Source organism: Rhynchophorus ferrugineus, unplaced genomic scaffold, assembly GCF_030347505.1.
Source record: "Rhynchophorus ferrugineus isolate W39M unplaced genomic scaffold, kcgeb_rfMv2 rfM6, whole genome shotgun sequence".
Lineage (NCBI taxonomy): Eukaryota > Metazoa > Arthropoda > Insecta > Coleoptera > Curculionidae > Rhynchophorus > Rhynchophorus ferrugineus.
In genome coordinates this window covers 1,954,152-1,974,963 of record NW_027472585.1, presented here as the reverse complement: position 1 = coordinate 1,974,963, position 20,812 = coordinate 1,954,152, and the positions used below count along the sequence as shown (strand labels likewise).

Below are 20,812 nucleotides of genomic sequence, written 5' to 3'. Positions count from 1 at the left end.
AAATCAGCCAATCATAAAATGATATTCATGAATAATTTTTCGTTTCAGACAATCTTTATAATGGTAATCACATAGTAAACTCTGCCCTGAACGATCTAGATCGTAACAGACAACTGTTGAACCCCAACAAGAGCACTTTAGTCATTCACAGCGTCCAGAGGGTAAGATGTGTTTCATCTCGATTACGTTTTCGTTTTCTTTTGTTTGGCTAACAGGCGCTTTATTTTTCTTTTAGCAGCCTTCGCAAAGACTCGTAAAGGTAAGGGTCAAAAATAACAGAGATATATCCTGTCGTAGTTTGTTTTTTTAAATTTAGTTAAATGAAGGGCCATTGTATATTCGTCCCATTGTTCCGTGGAAATTAAACGTCGATGCGAGCAATGAGAGTGGAATATATAAATAGCTCGCTAACTAAATTTATTAACATGAAAGGAAAGTAACAAACACACTGTCATACAGAATGTCTCATTCAGAATCGTGAAGATAATAAAGTCGGAGGGAGTTTTAACAATATTTCACTACAAATCTTTCGATCATTTAATAGACTTTTATAATAATATTGCTAAAACATTACTATTTTGTGTAAAAATTATAAAGATAAATCTTTATCACACTTTTCCTGACGCTTCAGTAAAATTGGCAATATTTTAACTTAGGATTTAAACTATTTCTGATCTATTTTTATTTTGTGCTAAATACTACGTGCTATTATTGTTTTGTTGAATGATTTTTCATTTTAATAAGATATATAAAATACTTTTCATTTATTTTTTATAAAAATATAAGACTACTGAGTACATAAAAACATATTTATAATCTCTGCTCACTTCAGTATTATTTGGTCGGTTACCACATATACCTTTTCCAATGAAACAGCCAATGAACGTCATCAACACCATCGAACGTATTGCCAAATTCATTTTATAAAAACATAAAATCCTTTTAAACTCGGAGCATTTTTCTTTCCCATTCTACTAGTAAGCAGTACTCTAGTTAAAAAGGGACAGAAGGAAGTCCGATGCGTCCGAACATGTAACCAAATCGTTCTCTAAAATTCGATTTGTGTTGGTACCGGTCGACACCGTTGTCATATATCAATATAAATATAATAAAACAACTCTAACCTACAAATTATTGTGGCTGTTTAATTAACCTTGGTTCAAATCCTTCAATAAATATAACTATAATGTTATAATATATTACATTTTATGACGTTATTCTTGTTTCATTATTTTATTTATATTAGTATGTTGGTGTCAGAATAAACGAAAACGAAAACTTAAATTCTGCACGGCAACGTTGAATTATAAATTTTGATGAAGTACATTGGCTGTTTTATTGAAGGGACTATATAATTGTTCAAATCAAACGTTTTTTACTTGAAACTAATTTGAATCTATAATGGTACCTCCAAACAAACTTTCCACCGTTCTAAAGCATTTTAATACTATACTTTAAATTATAATTTTAAAATCTTTTACTTTTTTAGAATAATAGAGCTACAGAAGAAGTTATTTTAAAATAATAAGTATCCAATCAGTATCAGTGTTTGGGAAAAAGTACCACTAAGTATATGTAGTAAAAGAAAACTTTTTTCTTTATTAATATACATTAATTATTGATATTCGCGTGTTACTCTATACATAAATTTATATATTGAGACATTCTGGTGTCTGTATTATCTATATGGCACTGAATAAAATAAAACCTAACAAGTCTAAACTAACTATGTGTGTTTTTCGATTTTTTTCTTACTAACCCGTAAGATGGAACTGGAAAATGGCAACTGGAAGGAAGTGGAGAGGGTTGAGATAAATCACAGCCAGGACCTGATCGATGCCGAGAAAAGCAACGTTGACGTTCTGGTGGGTAGTGAGGAGCTTAAGGAAAAATTAGCAGAGCTACAAGCAAATGGAACAACCCCGCAAACCGATACAGTACAAGAAAATGGCATCACTACAAACGAGGCAAACGGTGCCGTCAATGGAGATAGTCCAGTGAAAGAGAGCATTAGTGACATAGAATCTCCCAAGGTTTGATACTAGTCTTTGTTCTATTCCTATCTCTCTTCGATATAAATTCTTATTTCCAGTTCTTTTAAGGCAAGGTTATTACATTTTTTAACACCGTTTCTATTTATAACGTATTTAGTTTTACTACTAACCGATCTCAGTCGATTGAAGTAATATCAATGAAAACTATAACATTTTTAAAATTCCAGGTGGATTACACGTTCGACAATAATAACATTCCGATGTGTGCAGAATTACGGAGTGATATTTAAAGGTTGTTGCGTATACCAAAGCTAATATATGATATTTTGATATCTAAAAATAAACCGTTTCTTATTTGTACAACCTCCAACGGTCATTATGTCTTCTAATTTATTACTTGGTGAAAATCTCGTTTATTTGTTTCATGTCGTTACTCGTTTGATATTTGGTTCTATATTAGATTTAATAATTTATGTGATTTTTATTTCAAATTTTGGTTGTTCTGGCGCATTCACCATTCAATAACAAATATTCTTGTTTAATTCAAATATTCAAAAAAATATAATATACATATAAAAAATCACATCTCCAAAAAAATATAGCAAAATACGGTAGTTAGTATTTTAAAGGATTTAATTTTAAGATATATATTAGCTTTTTTGTTACAATATTTTTATTTTAATTATATTTTTACCATGTTTAATTTATTTTATATAAATGTTCTTATATTTATGTCAGTCTATTAATGACTAATAATATAAGTTTATAATCAATCAGGTTCCTATGTTGCTAGTAGTGATTAAATAATAGTTAATATATTTCAATAAATATCATTTATATTAATTTGATTTAATCACTGATTTGAAGCTATAATTGTTGAATTATTTGCTGTAAGCCTTTTGCTTCAATGTAAATTTTATGTATGTGTAACCCACCTTTAAGTTTAAATTGTTATATTTCTTAAGAGACTATTGAGATGGGCAACTATTTATATCTACTTTTTAATGCATTTATTCTTCCAAATTAAAAACTGCATGATATATTGTTCCTAAATTATTTGTAATTCACCTTAAAATAAATCTTTATTTTTACTAACTGAATGTGTATCCTTAAGTGGTCGGTTTTTTATGTCTACAATACGCACTTCTCAATAGTTTCCTTACCCGGGTTAAATCCAGCTATAAAAATATGTTTATGTATATTTTAGCCAGGTGATTTTTCCGCTACTGGCACGCTCCATTCACAAACATCGTCCGATTTCGAATACAGGGGCCGACCCAGGAAACGGCGGGATTTCTTTGGCACCATCAAGAGACGTCTGGGGAAGTCGAAGAACAGATCCAAGTCGGCCGGGCCCGAGAATGATTTCGGTCGCGACGATAGCCTGAACAGATCGATATCGGCCGATAGGGGACGCAATGACCGTAAGTGTACAACAGCGTGCGTGACATAGATGAACAAAATCCAAAATTGCAAACAAAATTTCCTTTATAAATAGTATTTATTTTCAGATAAATTTGGCATCATTTCTAGGCTTCACCTTGAATATCAGAATGGTAATTTTTAGAACTCTACTTAGTTTCCACTAATATTTTTTGACAATTAGAGAAAGCAAACATAGTATATTGTTAAATATTAGATTTAGATATATTTTAATTCAATGACAACCAAAACCTTATACTGAACGGTTGTTTAAAAAAAGATAAAATATCAGAAAGGAAATGGTTTGCGCCACAGCTTTAAGCTTCACATACCACACTCATGCTCAGTATTCATGTAAATACATTCTTGACTAAATAAAAGTTTGAAATCATTCTGATACAATAACGTAATAGATTCGGCTAATTTTTATATTTAGTTTCTATAAAACAGACAATATAATAACAATAAAAAATTAAAGCTACTTTAAATTAACAAGGCTATTAACGGGGTTTACTTGGTAAGCCTGTAATATATCAAGAGTACCTATATATATATATATATATATATATATATATATATATATATATATATATATATATATATATATATATATATATATATATATATATATATATTAGAAGAATCCCTAATATAAAAATTATTTTTGAACTTAGTTGTATTAGGTAATATAATTATTTATTATAATTAAGGAAAAACTATCAATTATTTGTCCTTTATGGGAACAAACTAAATCATCATCACTAATAATATTAACACCAACTTCAAACAAATTATTTATAAATTATATATCAAAAACCTTAATTATAACCCCGTAATAATATCAGGACATGTATATAATAATGATAGGTGCATGATACAATATCATATAATATTAAAAGGGAACAACATTTAATTATATCAGCCTAAAAATTTATTTTAAAGGATTTACAACAGATGGTGTTACTGTGTATTAGTCGTTTGTACTACATTTGTAACCAATTTCATATTGAAGCCCCACTAACAACCTTCACTTTTCAGTATCTGTCAATTCCTCAAAGTGTGAATAAAAATGTTTTCAGTGCATTGAAAATATCTGATTTTGTATCGACAAAATCGCATTTGCGGGAAGTTTTACTTTCTCATTTCAAAATGAACGAGAAGACGGTTGCAGCTTACGGCAGCCATTGATTTCAACATGTGAATGCTGGTTTCGACGTTTCAAAATTGGTGATTTTGACACCAAAGACCCCTTGTTGCAAAACTGGTGAAAACATATTTGGAAAGTTAATACGGGATGTGTTACCTCACCCTCCGTATTCTCCACACTTTGCTCCTTCTGATTACTACTTTTCCGACATATATCGTGATTTATCGGAGAACCGCTTCACTTCTTATGAAGATACGAAAAAATTGGTCGTGTCGTGGATAGCCTCAAACGATATATCGTTCTTTCGAATCACTAAGTTGTCTGGAAGGAGGGAAAAAGTGACTATCGATGGATAATACTTTGAATGTATTTTATTGTACCGATTTTTCATAATAAAGCTTCAAATTAAAAAAAAATCCTTTAAAACCAATTTATAGGCCTAATAATTATCATCGTTTTCAAGAGAACCATGTAAGCACAATTAAGTAAAGCTGATGCAAATATATATTGCTACACATAATTATTACTCGATAATTTGTATATAGAAATAGCTGCGAAAAACTTCGTTTTATTTCAGATTACTTAAATCCTCCAGGGCGTGAGGAGACTTCGAGGAGATCTAGTCTCTCTGAAGCTTCGGGCATGAGCAGTGCCTCTACACGTACTTACATCAACGAGGCTAGCACGTTGGTTCTAGAGACCATAGAGAATGGTATCAAGAAACACTATTTGGTACCATTATCAATAGCACAAAAGTCCAAGTGGAAAAAGAAAGGCGTCAAACTGCATATATTTAATGACCACACATTTGTTGCTAAACATTTGCAAGGGTAAGATGACGGTATTCGAAAAAAAAACGTGATATTCTATTTCTCTATTTGTTTAGTGGCACCATATGTCAAGTATGTGCGAAAGGAATAGCTAGGAGATTCGGTAAACAAGGTTATGAATGTAGAGATTGCTATTTGAAATGTCACAAGCACTGCCATGTTAAAGTTAACGATAATTGTCCTACGTCCACAATACACAATATAGAGCTGTAAGTATATCGTACTTTGTTTTGTTACGTTCTTCTAATTGATCTGAGTATGTAGATGTATTGATTTATTATTCATTTGTTTCCTGTCAAAAATATATTGTTTTTAAAATTAATTCATCAATGTGCCTCTGGTTACCATTCCATTTACTTGATTTATTGTCTTATCAGTGGTAATAGTAAGCTAATTGTCATAACTCTCCATAATTATTTACTATGATATTTCTTTAACACCAATATGTTAAATAACAATTTAACACAAATGTAATAACGTTTTCTTGCTAATCTTGTTAGTAAATTTATTCAGTACATACTAGTACATGACAGTATTTTCTCTACAATATATTAAAAATAAACTTTTTTAGATCTATGCTTCCTGTGTTAAGCGAATGAGATGGTAAGGAAAAGGTTTTATAGTGACAGTGTAATATTTGCTTCTGTGCATTAAATATATCTATTATATGCAGCTATTACTACTAATAATAGCATAATATGCACTATTCATTCAAGAATAAATAAATAAATGTGATGTTTTGTTTATATTTACTATGGTGCATGTTAAGATAAACTAGTTTTTTTGTGTTTGGCTAGAAATACTGGCTTGCTTATTAGTACATTTATAAATAATATTGAAATATGTTTATAGTTATATTTATTACTATATATAATATAGTAATAGAAAATATCCATAGTCATGCAAATTCTAAAAATCATTTATGCTTGAGTGAATTTCCTATCTAATTTTTCATCTTTGTAATTTTTTGATATTTCATTGAATTGTTACTTTTAGATTTATCATTTTTCCAAATAAAATTGATTTTTTTTGCAAAATAAAATATATGGCATAAGGCAAGCTAACAGAGCAGTGAGGATTTTCAGGCAGGAGTGAAGTTCTTCCCTCGTCCATCCAACGTTTTAATCACACATATTGATCTCCTAATCAAAATAACAGTGAACTCACGTCATCAAGATACCGAATGTATTGCCTATCTCGCAAATTATACATTCAAAAGAGATACCGTGCTGTCTGATGTGTTCGAACATGTAACCGAATCAGCCTACAAAATTCGCCTGGTTGTCAAACGTCTGCGAAATTCTTCAAAATATAAGTAATAATAATTACAAGTTATAAACCAGCAAAAGCTCATTTTGCGCTTTGCTTGTTTTCATCAATTTCAAATTGCTGCTTATAATTACTGTAATTGAAAATGCCGAAGCCATTAGATACCAGAAGAAACGAGATAATATTTACATTAGATGTACTATAATGTTGAAATAAATTAGATTTGAAAACATTATTTTATTTAGTTTAAAATTTTGTTATATCTGAAAACCAAAATGAACTAAAACTCAAAGTTGATGCGGCAACACTGCGACGTCTCGACTTCATAAATTTAGATGACACGAGCCCACTGTTTCATTGAATGGACTAACGTTAACTTTGATTTCTTCTTATTTCTAAGTTAGTTATCGTCTTTATATTTAAGCACGATTGATGTTCTTGATTATTGTGTATTTAAGTTAATTAGTTGACTAATTAGCTTATTTAGGCATGTCTAACAACACTGTATTTATCATTTAGTAATACATATTTTTTTATTTTAGGTCGTACATTCAGAATCCGTATGTGGATAAAAATTTCTCGTTACTATAAAACTACTCAATGTTACCAGATCCATTTTTTTACTTGAACGGGTAGTTTAGTTTTTAAGGTCAATTTTTCGACCAAAGCCGAACCACAAATTTAAATTTGACTCTATTTTGATTGCAATGCACTTAAACGTTAGCCTTTGGTCGCAAAAGAAAACCTTAATAGGATAAGTTCTGTTATGCACAAGAATTTTAAAAGCTTTACTTATATAAACATACTGTGGTTGTTTATTTTGCTTTTTTTTGTTTTTTATATAATTTATATTTTTTATTTTATTAATTTATTTGTTTACCTGTAAATAGGCGCTAAGATTAATTAACACGGTTCAAAAAAAGTTGTTTATTTTTAACTAGAAGAACATTTATACTAAAACATTGTAAAATGTTTAACTTGATAGAGTTCAGTTCATGTATTTTTTTTAAGTGCCTGAAGAATCTCAATACTTTAGGTGTTTTTGTTTCTCGCAAGATGGTGTTAGTTGTAAGTCTTATAAAAGTTATAAAAAATAAACTTTGCAGAGAGCAATCGAAAAATTAAATTACTAAAGTACGACTTATTTTTTTATTTCTCAATCCTGTCCAATAGTTTGCCTTGTATTTTTAATGCATATCTACTGAGTGGACTGGTAAACAGAAACGCCCATTCATACGATGCTCGACGAAAACAATAAATTTCAAGGGTTGTTTTTTATGATTAATTTAATGAGGATAGAGCATGTTAGATCCTGGGTGGATGCATTTTGAAGAATTGTTAAAGAATACTCAATGTCTCAATAACCTAACTAAATATTGCATTTAACCATCATAATTTAATACAAGATTTTTAACATATATTTGAATGTGTTTTATCATCACATAACAATATCATCATTGTGGTATTTAATTAGTGTTTTTTTTATTCTACTAAATGCGTCTTTTAATACCCGGATTTTTTAACGCCACAATGTAAAACATTTTGAGATGACTTGATTCTAAATTCAATTTTCCTTTAAAGATATTCGTCAGAACAAATGATTTTATATGTCTATATAACTGACATTTAATCGACTTACCATTATCAAAAAACTGGACAGACCAACTGCAAGACGGTACAGATTAAAGATTTGGCAACTCCACAATTATAACTAATGACAACAGTTTTAATTTAAAAGTTTTTGTTCAAAATTTTGATTATTTGGTTTTAGTGAAATTTATTATTATTTATAAAATTAATTCACAAATTTCTCTTGGAAAATTTAAGGATAGGTTAATTGGAAAATAATATTTCGTTGAATAATGTTAAACTTCTTATTAGTAAGTTTTTGAATGAGAAATTTAACGGAAACTGCTAAAAGAACTGTTTAATGTCAAGCTATTATTTGCCTAAGAGACAATAAAACCTTTTTTTAAGTATTTTTTATTCTTAGTATGCACTTCAATGTTTCGCGTGTCATATAGTTTCGACAGATTTATTGTTACAAAACAATTTACCCCATTACATAAATATACACTGTTTTTCCAAAGTGCGTTGGTTTGAATGGATTTCGAATAGTATAATTTGACAAAACGATTATATATATCTAGGCATTTTGGAAACCTTTGGCTACATACTGTTTATTAATCACGCTAGTCATTAAAAATATACATTTTATATATATATGATCTAGATTTTTAGTTCAATATGTTTTGAACCCAATGTTCCAGATTTTTTTAATGTTTATTTCGAAATATTTATGGCCCTTAATAAATGTAAAATTCTTTTAAGGTTTAGGCGTATATTCAAACAATACTTTTGACACCCAATTTAAATTATTTAGAAAATCTTTTAGGGATCAGCCATTTATAAATTGTTTTTAGAATAATGCCATGGGAAATTTGTTTACTTGATTTTGAAAAATTACTATTGTTTATGAAAATCTTTTATTGAGAAAGTTTTGAAAATATTTACTGTATAATAATAGATTTAGTATTAATAAGAACATTATATGTTTTACTTTTTTTATTATAAAAAGAAGTATTTACAAAAAAAATCACAGAACTTAATAAACCAAATAAAGGCACAACACAAAATATACATCATACACTTCGATGAGAAATATCGAAGGGTACAAGGCCGTTTAACCAAACACGATTTATTAAAAGCATTTGAATTAACATTAATTCCATAAACGTTACTATAATTTCGAATAATAAAAAGTAAATCTCCTAATTTATGGAAATAATGTTTTTCGGTAATTACAAAAATATCTAGGAGTTTAGTCAATTTACAAACTGAGAAAATACTTGTTTCGTATTATACTTGCATTAGCAAATGTTATTACTACTTTGTGATAAAGCTATATGCAATTAATACTCCTTCAAAGACGTTTTAAAAGTACAATACAAAACTACTTTCTATTATCACAAACAAATTATTTAGAACTATGACACTAAAAAAATAGTTAATTGTCGTTTATCTTTGTCACTTATTTTGCCACTTTAATGACCACTAGTCGGCTTACTATAACAAGTATTAAAATATTTTACAATAATAAATAACAGTTGGGTAGTCTCAAACATGTATTTATCTAAGGAAGATTGAATTATAAGACAAGTAATTATACCACAGCCATCGAACAATTGAACTACCCCATTTATCAGCAGCCAGAAAATAATATTTATATTTTAAGTTATAAGAGTGAATTACAGAAAAGCCATTGATCTGGAGAAAAGAAAACAGCTAAAAAGAAATCTAATATTAGGTAACACATTACAAAAATAATCTTGTTAAAAAGCCAGTCTTGCAGTTTATTAATTAGTAAAAAAGTACATAAGTCTAAAATTAACCCCTTAAACTATAGGTTCGTTTCAAAGGACCGCTTCTCACTTTCTTTATTGGTTGAACACTTCCTTGTGATCCTAAAAAGATATTACTATTAGGATCACTAATATTGAAAATTGAGAGAAGAAAATGCCGCGGAGTAAGCTGTGTGTTTCTACCGTGTACCAATGTGATCAAAAAATCGTAAAACTGTAAACTGGTGCGATAACAAATGTATAATGGAGCTAAATCCGACGAATAGATCACTAGATGAATAACTATGTATAAACAATGCAATTTTTATATCTTACTACTATTTGATCACCTTAGTATTCAAAAATACATATTAAAAAATGAAATGTGTATTAATATGAAATATAAGAAGCATTAATACAGGAAATTTAAATAAGCAAAGGGATTCAGTAAAACAAAATCTTCATCAATAATAAATTTATTACAATGATGCCAACTTGCAAATTTAAAGAATATGCAATTTTTGTAAAATATCTATCTTTATTAAAAATATATTTGCTTATTATTTAATAGCCGGTCCAGGCCTACTAACACTTTGTTTTAGTCTTTTTCATTGTGACTTTTTATTGCTAAAATTGCACGTTCCAAGATTAATAAAAGGTAAATAGTAAGCAAAATATAATTATTTTATGACTTGTGAAAAGAAAGAATGCGTTAAAACAAAAAGTATGTTATACTTATTACTTACCATCAGACTTAGTTTGTCTAGTTCTAATAGGAGACTCTAGACGCTTATTTCTTTTCCTCCCCCTTTTTTTAGGGGCACTCTTAATTTCTATTTTTTCAAATTCAATTTCTTGCTGTTCTTTTATCCTTCTGTGTATTCTCATCATTTCTGGCGTATACCCTTCTATCAAGTCAGCTTCACCTCTGAAAAAAAAAACAATTTTGTATTTTAAATAAAACTGTAAAGAATTGTCACTAATTAAACTGAATAGATTATAAAAATAAAACTATCTCTCTAGTAACTCTTTCCCTGTATTGAAACTAAAAGTATTGTTGATGTGTGTTGCTTAATCTTACCTATCAACATAAGTTTATATTTTCCAGACTGTTTTAAAAAACTATGTAAATTTTAGTGAATTAGTCATTAGTGATTAGTCCAAGTAAATAAGTAAGTTCACATAAAATAAGCTTTCAATCCCTCCCAATGTGGTTTAGAAGTTAAACAAAAAGGGAGAGACCTATATAAATTAAATCAATAAAAAAAACAACACTTAATAATTAATAAATGAGTACTTACTCATCTCCACGACACGAAATGGGAGATTTATTGCCTCTTTCAGTAGCTTTATTATATACTTCCCACATTGCAGGTGTCGGATTCAAACTATTTATATCCATTTCAAGAATATTGTAACTGCGATCTTCCTCTGAATTCTTCTTATGGCCCTGTTTTAATATAATTTCCGGATCGATCAGTATTTTGGACCAGTTCATCATACTATTCTCATGTAATTTATTTTTCTTTTTGTTACGCAGCTTGGGCCTTTTGAATATAATATTTGAACTTAACGGTATCCTAGGACTATACAGTAACAAGCTTGGCCTTTTGAAAATCTTAGCGTTCTCCTTCTTATTAGCTTTTTTCTTAGAAGTCTTTTTCTGTTTTCTTCCCCAACCTTCTAAATTGTCAAAATCTAATTTATCGTCATTTTTATAGCCATACTCTTTTATAGTTTTCTTAAATAAATCCCTGAAAAAGTTATAATCTGGTGTATCCTGTAAAAAAAATATACTAGAATTTTGACGTGAATGTACATTAAATGACAGCAACCTCAAATTCCAATTTTTTCAGGTATTCAAACATTTCAATGACAAATCTTGGACAATCTTCAAAACAAATACCCAAGAAAGTTTTAACATCTGTAAAAAACTTATTTTTCTTTTTTTCTGCTATTTCTGGTTCTTCAATGTCATCAATCCACGGCAAAGTTCCTACAAAACATATATGTATAAAAAAATAGCTTAATTTAAAGAACAAAGTATTAAATATGTCTAACAGAATATTATTAAAATTTTAAATAAAATCACCTGTCAACCAATAAATCATGTTGTACGCCAATGATTCTAAATCTGATCTTCTTGAAGGAATACCCTTATGCGCATCACGAGAACAAAATAATACAGTTCCAGCGTGTGCTCTTCTTTGATCTGATGTAAATGCTCTATGTTCTCCATTTGATAAGACATATTTGGTAGCAAGTCCATAGTCTAACAAATATATTGGATCTCCTTTAAACTCTTCTATGTATTCAGAATTGTCAGATCTATGACATGATAAAGGACCTTCTCCATTCCTACTCATAAATTCATATTCTTTCAATACTTCTTCCAAATATGGGATATCATCTATATAATTTAAATTTGTTATGGGACGCAAACTACGGTTGCATGTTCTTGCTACCGGCTTTGTTAATCGTCTTAAATTTCTACATGGTGATTTAATAATAACTTTGGGCCTAGTTTGTTTCTTATTTATTTGAGTGTTACCCAACATAATATTGGAAGCCTTTATGTCAGAATGAACATAACCATGGTCATGGATATATTCTAAGGTATCAATTATTCTTGTGGCAATAACCAAAACAGTCTTTAGGTTAAAAATTTTTTTCTTTTGAAAAATTGCCTCTAAATCTTGTTTATATTTGGGTATAATAAGAAAACGGTACTTTTCATTTTTTGATATATGTGACCCCGAAGCAACAAAATATGGGACACCTAAAAACTCTATTTGCCTGTTCATTTTCCATTTTTGAACTAAAATGTAAAGAATGAATAACCACATATGAATTTCATTATACTATTTACTCACTCAATTCTAGCTTTCCCAACCTTAAATAACAATTTATTTCAACAAATAGTGGTCCATTGGTATGCTTTTCAATTTTGGTTACAAAATTTGATTTGTTCGCAAATTGCTCATTTACAGACTCAAACACATCATAGATTTCTCCAAATCCTCCAGTACCAATAACTTCACCTAATTTCCATTTTCTTCCGGTATTATCGGTAATATATTCTCCATAGTTTATTTGTCCATTTATTACAAGATTCCCTGATAACTTTTTCCTAGGTATTTCATAACGAATAACACCCGTTTTTTTAGGCATTTTATTCAAATAAAACGAATAATGTGTTTGTTTTATATTCTAATAAAAAGGGTAATCAACCTGCGTCCAAATAACAAAAGAAAACAAATGTATTTGTAAAATTTGAAAATGTAACGACATTTAAAATATATAAAGAATGTAGAAAAGTATTTACATTATACACACAATCACTTGATTAATATTTAAAAAATCGATTGCTGAACTAAACTTTTTACACGTTTTCGTAAATTTGTAGAATAACCAGGAAACGTTTTAAAGAATTATATCTATACATCTTATACAGCCATCTTTAGTGCACTTTCTTGACCGAAAATATAGAAAGTGCGCCGTCGCAAGAGCATGCGTTGAGAATAGAACAGATGGACCGTGTGATTTTTATACAGTATATTTAGAAAATTAGTACTTTCCAAGACATAAAATGAAGTGAAAATTGTATAATTTTTATAAATAAACTAATATACTTGCAATGCTCCAACACATAAACATGAAATGAAATATAAGAAAAAATAACATATTATTTTAAACAGTTATAGGCATTTCAAATTTTATTGGATCATATGAAAAGTCAAACTGTGACATCTCACGTTCTGATAGGATATTCGTTGCTTAGCAACATACAAACAAGTATATTCATATTATATAGATGGAATATTGAAAATGTTTTAAGGGTCGTGCGAATTTTAGTATTATATTTTTTTAATTTTAATAATTTTAATGGCCGAAGTGCATATTATTGGGCAAATTATCGGCGCGCGAGAGTTCCCTAAACAAGAAGTGTTTTGTAAGTGGCATTTGCAAATAGGTATGAATATTGTTTGTATTCACTCACTAGGCTATCACATTATTTAAACTACGTAGAGATAAATTAATTTATTGTCATATTATCATTTATTATTATCGATAAGAATTTAGTTAATGTCAAAATTATTTAATCTTTTTATATACTTATTATAACTTCTATTATTATATATACTAACTATATACACATGTTTATATGTATTACCTGAATTCTAATTAGATCAGCCTGTATTTCGCTATTATATTAAAACATTATAAATATCTACTAATATAAAAATTTATTATTTGAAAAGGTGCACTAAATTTATTCATTTCATAGGAAATAACTGGAGAGTAATAGAAGGCAAGAAAGAAGGTCAAACCCAAGTATCTTCATCTCAATTTACAGACGCTTGTAATTGGTCATATCCTATTGATATCCATTTAGCTACGGCTGGGATTAAAGGTAAATTCAAATTTTTACAAGCATAAAACAATGATTTTTTAAATCTTTTTGAGGATGGCCTAAAATTTATGTTGAAGTATACCATTTAGATTGGCTTGGGAGAGCTCATTTATTTGGCTATGGTTTGATAACAATACCAACTAGTCCAGGACGTCATATTTTAAACTGTTATACTTGGAGGCCTACAGGAAACTTAAGAGATCGTGTTGTAGAATATTTTCTAGGTGGAGGTCAATATATTAAATATCCAGATTTAATATTTTCATCAGAAAAGCGATATAAAATATCGACAGAAGCTATGGGTGTAGTAATTTTTGAACTAGACTTAATCTTAAGAAATTTCAATAACTATGGTGTAGAATATTAAGAAAAAAACATAAATAATGTTAAACCTGTTAAGATTGTTAGCATTTTTATGCATTGCTGTAATAAGTAGTACCACACAAGAAACAACTGTATCTAATTTGGCTAATACAGAAAACAACACAGAAGTAATTTTTACCACAACAATTGGAGTTTGTGAATCTAATGATACAAATTGTACTGTCATTGAAAAATCTGATGAAAATTCTACCATATATCCTAGTAAAGAAAATCAAACAAAAATACATAATGTAATGCTAAGTTTAAAGACTGATCTGAAATCAAAATTTTGTACATGTAATTTGCAAGTAAGTAATTAAGCTATAATTTCAACATTATATGTTTAATAAACATTATTATAATTTTTTAAACACAGATAAACATATGTGATATAAATTGCTGTTGTGATCCTGATTGTCGCTCTATCGATAGAGCTGTGTTTAAATACTGTAGCAGGGACACAAATATATTCTATGACAAAAGATATTGTGATTATATAAAATACATATACATTAATAATACAGAGGTTGAATGGCATGTTAATCAAAATGGGTTGTTTTGTATTGTGAGCAGTAATTTACCAAAATCATATTTTCTACAGCGTGAAATGGTACGGAAATAAAAATACATTCCTATTAATTAATTTATTTATCGTTATATATATACGCATTTTAGCCCTTTGATTCGTTTAATAAAGCTCATAAAGAAATATTAGGAAAACACTTTTGGTTCGAATCAAACAATGAAGAGTGCAATAAAAATATAAATGTTGATGTGAAACTATCAAAACATTATATTTTCGGTGATCCTGTATTAATAGTGAGGAATTATTCCAGCATAGACTATTTTGGTTAGTATAATTAATTTTTGTCATAAAACTTTATAGAACTATTTGGGGTGTTTATATAGAGTTGCGTGTGTCCATTTTCTAAAAGTACAAATATATTTTAGTTATGCCAAAAAATTTTGCTGGTCAACGATGTTCGTTTGAAGGTAAAATTTATTACTTAAAGAATCAGAAATACTCGTGCAGCAGAACGTTAGAAATTGAAAACAAATGGATACAGTATTCTACCTATATTGATAACTTAAAGGTAATCAGTTCTCCAAAGTTAATTAACACATCAGTGCGGAATATATACAAGGTATTGTTAGTGTTATATTTATTTAAAGTTGTTTATGAATACATTTTATTTTAGTATTGTCCGAAGAATATATGCCTGGAAGTTGAAGCACAATTATGTCACCAGAATATGGATAATTGTACCAATATTGACAACAGTACAAGCACCAAGGCACGATGTTTTTATAATTTTAAGGAAAATCTAAATACCTGTTATAACGTTGTTAAGAAAGTGTTCTATAACATCTATCACAACGCATCTGAAGGCCTAACGAAAGTACGAGTCCTAGGTCTTTTGGAGAATGTTAGTTATCATTTTGGGGGAGAGGAGTTTAAATTCACCCAAGAGTTTCAGGTGGATTTTTCTTGGAATAACAAGTCAATAAATTTCTCTCAGATATTGAGCGGAAACCCTGGTTATATCTGTGGCAAACCCATTTTAATGGGTACACAAATAACCACCAAAAATTTAACAAGTATTGTGAGAAACTCTACACAATTTTTAGAGAATTTTTTAGTCATATCAGATAATGTTAATGGAAGATGTGTTCGAAATACCACTTATAACAACCCCGTAAAATTCGGGCACAATATGTTGACACGCTGCAATGTTAAGGAACTTATATTTTTTGGGAAAAAACAGAGCGCAGTAAAAATGTGTGAAGAGCTTCAGAAAGAAATATTTCGTTTTTGGGGCGTACAATATAACATTAACAAAACTACAGTAATTGGACAGTTCGGCAACGCAGATCCTGCTAACGATGAAGCCTGGAATCCAATTTTGTACGAAATCGAACCAAGAAGGTTTTTAAACCTCACCCATGGTGAATTCGAGAAGAAGAACACAACGTTGGTATGCGGGAATATATCCACCAGTTTGGATATAGATATTTTTCATGCTAGGATAGATTACCAGTCGTTACGGAACCAAGAAAAAGTGTTGGGAGTGACTTACAGATTTAACACCGGCGGACCGCTAAAATTCGATTTGATTAAAAATGCAACAAGTGTTGGCATTAAAAGTGACGTGAACTTGATGACCAAAGTCAGTTATTATGACGTGACGAAAAAAAGAGGATCGAAGTTAATCGAACCGCCCAGTTTAGATATTCGTTTACCCTACGACTTTTTTTATCCATTCATAAGAGTGCACAATGGAGTTGGAGTTTCAAGGGAATATTTGTTCATTATAGTATTTGCTTTTATTTGTATAGGGTTAGTTTATTAATAAAACAGCATTAACATTTAAGTGTATTTTCTGATTTAGTGGCGTGTTTTGTCGAGCTTAATAAAAAAAAACACATATAGTTTTACCGTTCATTTATTACAGGGTTATACATGGCCTACTGGTTCTGTAGCGAGGCCAACGGTTTGACGATAATAGATCAGGAATGTCGTGGATTAAAAAAGTATACAATCTGACATTATAGCCCTTTTATTAAAACGGTCAACTCACGTCATTTAAATTTATGATGGCAATGTTGCCGCATCAAGTTTCAGTTCATTATGAATTTGACATATAACATTTTATTTCAAATAAAATGATGAAACAAAAATATGTCATCAGATGTAATTTATTCTAAGATTACAGTACGTTTAAGGCATTAGTATATCAAAAAACTTAAACTACAGTTAATTATACAGCAACAATAGTTTGTAGGTTAAAGTTGTTTTAATATATTTACATTTATCTCTTTTTCATACTACCTATGAGGTAGGTTTCTAGGCTTCGGCATTTTCAATAGAGTAATCACAAATATTGAGCAGCGATTTGAAATGTATCAAAACAATGGAAGCAACGTTTTGTGGTCTATAACCTCTAATTATTATCACTAATGTTTTGAGGAATTTCGCAGACAATTGAGAATTGACAAATTTATAAGCTTTTAAATCTAAATGTAATAAATGATTTTTTGATTTTAAAACGAATTTACGGTATGAGATAGACAATATATCCAACATCCTAATGACGTGAGTTCATTGTTTTTTTAAATAAATTTTATATAAGTGTGTTCAAAGTTATTTTGTACATGGAAAGATTTACGCTAATTAGCAAAATAAGAAAGAAAAATGCTCCAAGTTTAAAAGGGATTTTACGTTTTTATAAACTGAATTTGTTGATACGTTCGGCAATGTTGATGACGTGCATTTCCTGTAGTTTTTTTGGAAGGAGTATATATGAAGTTATTGATAGAAGTAGACAAAATCAGACAGTATTTGAAATTAATATTTTTTATATTTCATCAGGCCGGTTATGTTATAAATAAAAAAACGCGTGAACGTTGAACAAAATCAACAAACATCTCCTGTCGACCGCCAAACGGCTTACTTCGATTACGTCCTTACTAACTAAACCAACGCGTGATGAAACGAAACCGACATCAAAGACAATCGATGGTGCAGGGTCTGTGAGGTTTGGGTTGTGTAGGATTCAAGGTCAAAGGACACGGCGCAAGGGCGCTACTATTTGGGCACGATCTCGTCGAGGGCTCGTCGCGTTTCAAGGCCAAAGCCAACGCGATCGATCGCGGGCTCCGGTATACGCGTCGCGCAAGATCTCTTCGCGCGACCGTATCCCGCTCGGACATTGATCACGAGACCGTGCCGGCGGGTGCGTGCGAAGGGAACGTTCTCGGACGGCAAAACAACCGATATGTGTCATTAAGGCCGATGCCGCGTCGCCCGGATCGTCAAGTCACGTGAATCGTGGACGACGCGATGTTCTCTGACCTTCCGGAAGGAAGTTGGCGGGTTCGTAGTCTGGACGCGGGCATCGCCGCCCGGTACTAGACGGAATCGCGGGTGAAACCCGGACTCTTAACGCCGACTGTCCATAACTTATGGAAACCTCCGTGAAATTCGAGGTATTTCACGTTACCATATATGTGCTTGGCGGTTTCCTTTGTTTTCTGCTTGTCGAAACGCAACTTTCCCCGCTCAACAAGTTAATACGGGATGACGGCCGCATATTCTCCATCTCTTCCACATTTGAACCTATATTTTTTTATATTAATTAAGTCTTAACATGTCAATTAAATAATCCCCAGTCTACCATAGTAAAACACATTTTTTGGCAAAATTAGTTTTTTTATTTAATATAATACCCTTCATGGGTGATACACTGATTATAGCGACCATCCAACTTTTCGATACCATTTTTGTAGTACGATTTGTCCTTTGCTTCAAAATAGGCATCAGTTTCGTCGATCACCTCTTCATTCGACGAAAATTTCTACCCAGCGAGCATTCTTTTGAGATCTGAGAACAGGAAGTAGTCGCTGGGGGTCAGATCTGAAGAATACGGAGGATGAGGAAGCAATTCGAAATCCAATTCATGTATTTTATTTTTCTTTAAATACGGCATTTCGGCGATTTCGTCCTTCAAACGGTCCAATAACGCTATGCAATAGTGACTGTTGATGGCCCTTCCTTTTTCAAGATAGTTAATGGAAATTATTCCATGCGAATTCCAAAATACAGACGCCATAACCTTGCCAGCCGACTGTTGCGTTTTCCCACGCTTTGGAGCGGGTTCATCGTGTGCAGTCCACTCGGATGACTGTCAATAGGACTTCGACATTGTCACATATCGACCCAAAAACTCGGGTTTATTACGCTTGATCATTTTCAAACACTGCTCCAAATCATCAACTCGTCGTTGTGTTTGGTCAAAAGTGAGCTCGCGCGTCACCCTCTTTGCACAGAGCTTTCTCATACCCAGATATTCGTGAATGATATGATATACACGTTCAGTTGATATCTTTAGAGTGTCTGCTATTTTATTCAATTTCAATTTACGGTCATTCAAAATCATTTTGTGGATTTTTTAAATAATTTCGTCGGTAACAACCCCTTTTGGGCGTCCACTGCGTTCGCCGTCTTCGGTGCTCATTTCACCACGTCTAAACTTAGCATACCAATCCTTGATGGTTGATTTTCCTGGGGCAGTGCCCGGAAACTCGGCAGCAAGCCAAGTTTTTGCTTCAACTGTATGTTTTCACTTCAAAAAGCAATATTTTATCAACACGCGAAATTCCTTTTTATCCACTTTTTTCGTAATAACAAAATTTTCTTCACTCCAAATACTATAATTCACAAACTAATGATCCGACAGCTGTCCAATTTATACAGGCATCTTTTGAGGGTTGGGGCTAACTAATAATCATATGGATTTAATTCTGGTAGTGCCATCTATGTGTTAGGCCGGGGATTTTTCAATTGACATGTTATATTAGTACTAAGCATTAGTACAATCTTAATTTACAAATTAATTTATTACTACTGTTCTTTTTTTTCTATATTTTAAAGACTCCTTTTACCAACCAGAGGTTTATCTAGACTGGACCTACCGTTTAACGTGGGCTCCAAACCACGGTCCTCGGCATTAAGTCATTAACACATTGAGATATTAGCATTATTAAGACATCCGTCATCATGGTTACTGGAGCGACTGGGATCATTTTCCTTGTCGGATTTTGCACGCTTGCCTAAGATAATCACAAACATAAATTTACGACCTTGCCTCAGCAGGATTCGAACCCGTAACTATCGCAACAGTAGGAGCACCGTCCTGTTGCCTTTACCACTGCGTGAACCAAGCCGGCTCCAACTGTTCTATTGTATTTACATTAGTAGACAATAAAGGCGAGTACGGGATTAATACATCAGTATGTATTTCTCAAATTATAATAAAACCAAACAACTTAATCTAAAGTTAAGAATACACTTGGGCACTAAGCAAGTTCGTTTGGGCTGATTCACTTTAATCTTCTGATTTCTTGCGTGTTGTCCAGTAGCTGCACTGTTTCCATGTTGCTGTGATGTAGCAACCTTATTTAATGTTTTAAGACAAATTCTTCGTATATCCATTTGATTTCGAGGTCGTCGTGCAGTTCCTCCTTGGTTACGC

General features: G+C 30.9%; 4 protein-coding genes across 18 annotated transcripts in view; 3 read left to right on the top strand and 1 right to left on the bottom strand.

The window, feature by feature from the left end:
• LOC143198732 (uncharacterized) overlaps positions 1-7,802 on the top strand; it is a 55,984-nt gene extending 48,182 nt beyond the window's left edge. For 2 of the 13 annotated variants that reach the window (XM_076408120.1, XM_076408118.1), the window contains exons 9-15: positions 49-161; positions 236-259; positions 1,767-2,033; positions 3,202-3,418; positions 5,141-5,393; positions 5,450-5,602; positions 7,205-7,802. In XM_076408120.1, coding sequence (XP_076264235.1) covers positions 49-161; positions 236-259; positions 1,767-2,033; positions 3,202-3,418; positions 5,141-5,393; positions 5,450-5,602; positions 7,205-7,253 — 1,076 coding nt within the window. In that variant the 3' untranslated portion in view covers positions 7,254-7,802. Of the gene's footprint in view, positions 1-48; positions 162-235; positions 260-1,766; positions 2,034-3,201; positions 3,419-5,140; positions 5,394-5,449; positions 5,603-5,964; positions 5,997-7,204 lie in introns of all 13 variants that reach the window. The other 11 variants (XM_076408131.1, XM_076408129.1, XM_076408127.1 and 8 more) reach the window with 9 other exon arrangements.
• Positions 7,803-9,212: 1,410 nt separating this feature from the next.
• Positions 9,213-13,497, bottom strand: LOC143198729 (serine/threonine-protein kinase VRK1). 3 transcript variants are annotated; one of them, XM_076408114.1, is made up of 6 exons: positions 12,877-13,495; positions 12,096-12,821; positions 11,839-11,999; positions 11,305-11,783; positions 10,750-10,931; positions 9,213-10,126 (listed from the first exon to the last, which is right to left on the bottom strand). In XM_076408114.1, exons 1-6 carry the CDS (start codon positions 13,172-13,174, stop codon positions 10,050-10,052), a joined length of 1,923 nt encoding a protein of 640 aa, XP_076264229.1. In that variant the 5' UTR covers positions 13,175-13,495; the 3' UTR covers positions 9,213-10,049. The 3 variants fall into 3 exon arrangements, 2 of the variants coding, with proteins under 2 accessions (XP_076264229.1, XP_076264230.1); XM_076408115.1 differs by lacking the exon at positions 9,213-10,126 and adding an exon at positions 10,464-10,630 and having other exon boundaries at positions 12,877-13,497; XR_013006280.1 differs by lacking the exon at positions 9,213-10,126 and adding an exon at positions 11,085-11,245 and having other exon boundaries at positions 10,795-10,931.
• A 279-nt stretch (positions 13,498-13,776) lies between these two features.
• On the top strand, positions 13,777-14,784 carry LOC143198731 (B9 domain-containing protein 2). Its single transcript, XM_076408117.1, has 3 exons — positions 13,777-13,976; positions 14,292-14,417; positions 14,471-14,784. The coding sequence occupies exons 1-3, from the start codon at positions 13,889-13,891 to the stop codon at positions 14,782-14,784; spliced, it is 528 nt and encodes a 175-aa protein (XP_076264232.1). The 5' UTR covers positions 13,777-13,888.
• A 16-nt stretch (positions 14,785-14,800) lies between these two features.
• LOC143198728 (tectonic-1) lies at positions 14,801-17,152 on the top strand. The gene is made up of 5 exons (XM_076408113.1): positions 14,801-15,088; positions 15,157-15,390; positions 15,456-15,630; positions 15,732-15,925; positions 15,980-17,152. Exons 1-5 carry the CDS (start codon positions 14,801-14,803, stop codon positions 17,129-17,131), a joined length of 2,043 nt encoding a protein of 680 aa, XP_076264228.1. The 3' UTR covers positions 17,132-17,152.
• Positions 17,153-20,812: the final 3,660 nt, after the last annotated feature.